This window comes from Arvicola amphibius, chromosome 7, assembly GCF_903992535.2.
Source record: "Arvicola amphibius chromosome 7, mArvAmp1.2, whole genome shotgun sequence".
Classification (NCBI taxonomy): Eukaryota; Metazoa; Chordata; class Mammalia; order Rodentia; family Cricetidae; genus Arvicola; species Arvicola amphibius.
The window spans coordinates 138,274,905-138,281,726 of NC_052053.1; the positions used below are offsets into that span (position 1 = coordinate 138,274,905).

The 6,822-nt window shown below is 40.9% G+C and overlaps 1 protein-coding gene across 1 annotated transcript in view; it reads left to right on the forward strand.

Annotated features, from left to right (window-relative positions):
- Slc26a4 (solute carrier family 26 member 4) overlaps positions 1-6,285 on the forward strand; it is a 38,269-nt gene extending 31,984 nt beyond the window's left edge. Inside the window, exons 16-18 of the mRNA XM_038337383.1 lie at positions 45-190; positions 3,488-3,571; positions 5,735-6,285. Of these exons, the coding sequence (XP_038193311.1) occupies positions 45-190; positions 3,488-3,571; positions 5,735-5,758 (254 nt within the window). The 3' untranslated portion in view covers positions 5,759-6,285. The remainder of the gene's footprint in view (positions 1-44; positions 191-3,487; positions 3,572-5,734) is intronic.
- The last annotated feature ends 537 nt before the right edge of the window (positions 6,286-6,822 follow it).

Consider the following 6,822-nt stretch of genomic DNA (forward strand, 5'->3'; position numbering starts at 1 on the left):
AAAAATCCTTTTTCTAGTAACTAAACATCCTTTTTCCTTTGCAGACGATGTGCTAGAAAAAATGGAGCAGTGTGGGTTCTTTGATGACAACATTAGAAAGGACAGATTCTTTCTGACGGTTCATGATGCTATACTCTATCTACAGAACCAGGTTAAATCCAGGGAGGGCCAGGATTCCCTTCTAGAGACGGTAAACATTTCACCTACTCCATCCTAAAAACCAGCCTAGAAAAATAAACCCTCTGACTTTTAGGTCATCTGTTGAACTTCTAAGAGCCATTTTCTCACCAGGGAAGTGGGGATGAAAACCACTCACTGCCGGGAAGACAGGAGGACTAAAGTAGTTTCTAGGAGGGTTCCCGGTAATGCCCAAGACTTGAGAGTTCTGCAGTGTGCCTGCTCCCTGACAAATGTGGCGTTAGCTATGACACTATTTTTAGAAGACAGCACTGAATCCTGGATGTTCCGTGATGCGTGTGCATCAATGTAGTGTATATACCAGTGGGGAATCCTTAATTTACAAAGTTAAGATTTAATCCACAAGCGATCTTTGGAAAACAAACAAAGAACAAAAAATGAGGGACTGTTCAGTGGGCAAAGACTTGATTGCTGTGCAAATGTCAGGATCCGAGTCAGTTCCTCAGCACCCATGTAAATGAGACAAAAATAAACAAAGCATCAGAAAAATAGGCTTGGCTGTACGTGCCTGTGACCTCACTGTTCAGGTGCAGAAATAGGTGAATCCCAGGGCTCACTGCCAGCCAGGATAGCCGTAATGGTTCCCTGTTTAATGAGAGACTCTATCTCAAAATAAGATGGGAAACAACAAAGAATTTTGATGAACCTCTGACCTGCACATGTACCCTCACGGGCAAGTAGAGTCCCACACGAAAATAAAACTATAAGCAAATCCAGGTTTGTTGTAGGAGGGCACTTATTTGTTCCCAGCTGCTCAGCCCCGAAATAACCACACAGAAACCATGTTACTTGCAATCCTGCTTGGCCAATAGCTTATGCGTGTTTCAGGCTAACTCTTATATCCTAAACTAATCCATATCCATTAATCTGTGTATCACCACATGGCTGTGACTTACCGGCAAATTTAGGCATGTCTGTCTCTGGTGGCAGCTCCATGGCTTCTCCCTGACTCTGCCTCCTTTCTCCCAGCATTTGGTTTAGGCCACCCCTCCCCATCTCTGTTCTACCCTATCAGGTCAAGCCAGTTTCTTTATTAACCTATGGTATTCACAGCATACAGAGGGGAATCCCACATCACAGGTTCATTTTCTCCCACAAAATGGAAAACACTATAATTTCCTAAAGCCTTATTTTGTCAATTCTCTTTTCAAATAATGAGAAGAGGCAAACCTGCTTGAACTCATTGCCTAGGTTTACTGGAAGGCCTGAATGAGAACATCCTTTCTCACGATGCTTTCACAGTGAATTTGGGACACCGTAGCAGTTTCTTCTGTTGCTGTGATAAAAATATCACAACCAAGAGTTTACTTCCGCTTATGGTTCCAGAGGGTCCACAATGACAGAGAAGGCATGGTACAGAGTCAGGAGCTGGAAACTGGCTGGTTACATTTTATCCACACATAGAGAGGGGAGAGGAAGGGGAGAAGGCTGTGAAACCTCAAAGCGTGTCTCCCCCGTCCCACCGGTGACATTCTTTCTCTCACAAGGCTCCATCACCTAAATGTCCCATAACCTCCCCAAACACTGCTACCTTCCGGGGACTAAATGTTCAAATATACAAATCTATGGGGGACGCTTTCCATTTAAATCACTGATAGCATCTATGAAAAACAATTATCCTTGTAACATAATCATATTGTATAACTTATGATGTTTCCTAAGGCTAAGAGAAGCAGATCTCTATTACAGATTAGAAGATGGTGTTCAGAGTAGAACTAATCTAGGAACTGTTGAATTATTCTTTTCAGCTGTCAGTGCAGAGGATGCTCTGCTGATGTTTCTGGGGAAAAGAGCAAGACAAGCTATTGAGAGGGTCCATCTCAAATACTCAAGTGTCCACACCTACCAAAAATAAAAGCTAGGGACTGGAGAGATGGCTTGGTGGTTAAGAGCTCTGGATGCTCCTCCAGAGGACCCAGGTTCAGTTCCTAGCATCCCCATGGTGTCTTACGACCACCTGTAATTCCAGTTGAAGGGGATCTGATACCCGCTTCTGGTCTTTGTTGGTACCAGGCACACATTTGGCACACATACATGCATGTAAACAAAACACTCAAACACATAAAATAAATAAAACTCTTATTAAAAATGCACCACTTTGTGCATTTTTTAAATGCACAGCTTAAAATTTTCCAACTTAAAAAATTCTAACCCTAGGTTAAAAACAAAGCTGGCTCATATAGTTTTTGAGATCACACATCAAAATAAAACAGAACCATGGCACCAAGTTCCTTCTCAGGAGGAAAGCAGTTATGTGATTTGTTGGCGCCCGTTCTGATGTAAAGTCTTAGGCCACAAATGCGATGAAGCTGAATGAGGAACAGTGTACTCACTGCGTCAGACTACATGGATGCAGTCTGTGAGGTGCTGTGAGTGGCTGGCGTAGATTTTCACTTTCAGTGTGTGTTAGCTGGAGTATAAATGATTGCTTGCACCAGTGAGATGGGAACCCTGCCTGTCTCCACAGGATCTCACATGAAACCTGATCCGTCCTCACCAGGTGGTTTTCTTTCCTTCAGAAAGACACTTGTTAGGCAAGGATATTTAGATGCAGTGATTAAAAACCTCTTCCACCTTTTGATCTATTACAAGATTTGTCCTAGAATAGCCACAATCTGTAGCTACCATTCCTATTATATTAAGACTGTTTGTGCAGGGACTTGGTCTTCTAACTGATCTTCACATCAATGAAAGCACTGAGCTGTTTGTGAGATGACAAGTGGAAAGCCAGTAGCACAGGATGGCATTCTAGCTTTGCTTTATATTTGGTATTGCTTTCAAAATGTCTTTCTCAATGAACAAGACAAATGCAAGGTGTATTGATATCCTCTGTGGAGAGGATTAAATAATTATACATTATCTCCAAAAAGCAGAAATGTCCTAAGCCGTCAACCTCTCCTTCAATAAATTAAGTTCTGCTAAATTCAAGCTGGGCCCCTGTATTGTCCTCAGTCACCAGCCTACTGTGGCATAGTCAAAGTGTCCTCAGAGCTGTAATAAGTGCTCTTAGCTGTGAAAAGACAAGCATTATTGACTGCCTGGTTGAGGGTGTCTTGTTAAGAAGCACATACTTCAGAGGTAGAGAAGGAGCTGTTCAAAGAGTTTACACAATAGAAAACTGGACCAGTTTGAATGTATGAGAAATATGAATGAACAAGAAATTAGAAGAGGATTCTGAAGTACAGATGACAAATGACAGTACCAGTAAAGTTTAAATCATTTTCGGTGGTGCGTGCTGTATTTGATGTTATTAGATTTCCAATAAGTACTGTGTATGTTCTTTATCAAGATCACCCTCATTCAAGACTGTAAAGATCCTCTTGAACTGATGGAAGCAGAGAAGAATGAGGAAGAACTTGATGTTCAAGATGAGGTATGGTCATTATTTTCTTATGTAGGAATTAATTGGATTTAATACTGAACAAATGACGTGAACAAGTAGTGAATAGTGCAAGAGCCATCAAGGGAAAATGCAAAATCATCCTGGAGGGCATAGCTTCATAGAAGGAGAAATGGAAAGAAGACATTCCCTCAAGGATGACAAGGACTCAGGAACTTTAATCTCGGGCACACAGAGTCACTGCAGTAACTAGTAGCCACAAGCAAGTTCTGATTGTATGTTGAATTCAACGTTCACTTCTTTCTAGAGACCCAAGGCTATGGGATAGGGAAGGGGATGGGAGACTTCTAACTAAGGGCCACAGTCAGTCTTCACCTGACTGATAATGGCTTACACACTTCCTTTGCACCAGACTGAGGCTGTTTCGGGAGCTTGTGACATCAGACTGTTCCTAGGAAAGTTGACTGACCTTGAAGAATCTGAGTAAATTTTAGGGTTTTACTTCTAAATAAAATGAGAACAACAATGGAAGATCAAATTTTTATCATAAAATTATCAAAGGATATAACTAAAACTAAGGTAACTTTATACTTGATTTTAGCCAAAGGCTGAGAAGTAAGTAAAAGAATTTTAAGTTGAAAGTTTTCTTAGAAACTGATAATGTTTTCAGTCCATGCAGAAATCCCTCCTACTCAATTTAGATTTTCTGTGAAAATTTCCAGACACTGGTAACCAAGTGACTTCTCAAGAGAAGTTTCCATGGATAGAAATCCTTGTTAATTGTGTCTATAAAAATGAACTTGGCCTTTCTGTAATAACCACCCAGCTACGCTTTCCCTAGCAACACAGGCCTTCCCCTGGGCCAGGCCACAGCTTATTGATAGCACCAGACTCCCAGAGCAGCCTTTTCAATTCCTTCTCTCAGTCTTCACAGACATGTAGTCTACCCATGCTTTGCTGGCCAACAAGGGTACCAACGAGTACTTAGGGTGCCATGGAAACCGTGCAACCATGACCATTTTGAGCTCATCAAGATATTTAAAGGACATATGTCTGTTTTTATTATAGCTACATCAAAATCTTGGGCTCTATTGAACAGGAGTCAAATACAGACACATTTTCACACAAACTGTGTTGAAGCTGGGTTCTCCATTTATACTTAGGCAATTGGTTTCTGTCTCAAATGCAGGATCACACACAGTTCTGCTGGATTGCATTTTGGGTCCAGCTTATTAACAGTTTTGGTTTCGAATGTCATCTCACACACTCATTTCCTGACCTGTGTTGTAAAAAAGTCTAATAAGTAAGATATGATGACTTTCCAGGCCCTGATGAAAAGCACTGGGCAACATTCAAGTCCCTGTCATAAAATCAGGCAGAGAATTTTATGGAAGAAATTAGAATGAAAATCACAAGCCTGATGTCTTGTCCCCCCAGCTTAATAAGCCTATGAAAGTTATTATTAAACCAGGAAGTCCATCCAGCTCTGGTAATTTATGACTCTATGAAGTCCTGGGTTTGATTCCCAGCACAGAATAAATGGACACCTGTAATCCCAGAACTTTGGAGGTGAAGGCAATGAAGATCATACGCTGAAGGGTATCTACAGCTGCATCTGGGGCTTGAGAACAACCTGGGCTAGAGATCTTACCTCCAAGAAATGAATGAATGAATGAATGAATGAATGAATGAATACAGAGATAAATAAAGGGACTTGAGTGGTTGCCACACTGTGGAATAGTTACTAATTTCCACATAAAATGACTATTCAGCCTTTTAAAGTAATGAAGCGTTGTAGCTGTGGGGATGTGAACCCAGACAGGCTGTGAACTACTCCTGAACCTGGTGCTTCCTGGCCCTTGCTGGCCCTTTGGACAGCACCCGCCTGTTTCATTTCAGTATCTGCACGTAAAATAGAGACGCTAATACACAGGACGGTGAAAATTGAAGGCTGCCTATGAAGAGTAGGGTTTTGTACTTAGTGCCCAATGAACAGTAATTACTGCTTTATATAAATCAAATTAGAAGTCTTTATGATGAAAGTGAAATTGTCTTCCCTTCCTTTTTTTTTTTTTAATGATACATACCTGAGTAAAATCAAGCGACCACTACTAGAAAAACGTATTTTAAAAAAGATAATGTGGCCCTAAAGAGAGCTAAACTGGTCAATATTTTGTCTCCCCTTTTCTTTCACAGGCCATGCGTAGACTTGCTTTCTGAGAGTGGGTACGGAGGTCACCATTAGCAAGGACTGCTGACAGAACGTGTCTATCAGGTCCTCTCTGCAAGTGCTCTCTGCTCTATTCTTCATACTTAAATAGCCATCCTTTTACTGCTGTGTTAAAAATATTTACATTTTTAAACTTCTTAGGCATTACACAAGAAACACTGGTCATTTCTATGTCTTAATGCGTAAAACAAACAGCTTAGCTCTAAAATATTCAAAACCATGAGACTCATCCCTGAAAATCAGCAAAGTCTGGGACCTGAGACAGCACTCAGTGCTGCTGATATCATGACAGGGTTGCTCTCTGTGTCCACAGAGTATGCTCTATGCCTGTTAAATTGCAGTAAGTGTTCCCTCAACAGCCTTTGTGGGCAGGTGAGCCAGGAAGGACTAATAACAAAGATGATTCCCAGACTGACCTTGAAATCCATGTGTTGTGTTGATCACACTAAAAAAGGTAAAACAGTTACTAATGCACTCATTAATGAGCTTAAAAATAAAACCAACCTTTGAAAAATAATTTTGTTTAGACTTATTTTGTTTATGAGTGTTTTGTTCATACATATATCTGTGCACCATGTGTATGCCTGGTGCCCAAAAGGTTAGAAAAGAGTATCAGATTTCCTGAGAGCGGAGCTATAGATGGAGCTGTTATATGAGTGTTGGAATTTGAACCCAGGTCCTCCACAAGAGCATCAAGTGCTGTGTAGCCCTGAGCCATCTCTCCAATCCCTATAATTCCTATTTTAAAATGCAGCTTTAGCCTATCTTTTTGCATATAACCGCTCCTTGAATAATTACAAGATAATCTCTCTTCTATTTAAGGTCTGACATGAAAGCCAGGCATGGTGGTCCACACCCGTAATCCTAGGCCTTGAGAGGCCGAGGCAGGCGAAGCAATAGTTCAAGGTCTGTTGTGCTATATAGTGAGACCATATTTTGAAAAATCTAACATGAAGACAATTTTGACCAAACCCTTTTTGATAAAAGCCCATGGTGATGAGAACAAGCTTTTCTCTTACTATTTAATAATACTCTGAGGAAAGAGTCATAAACG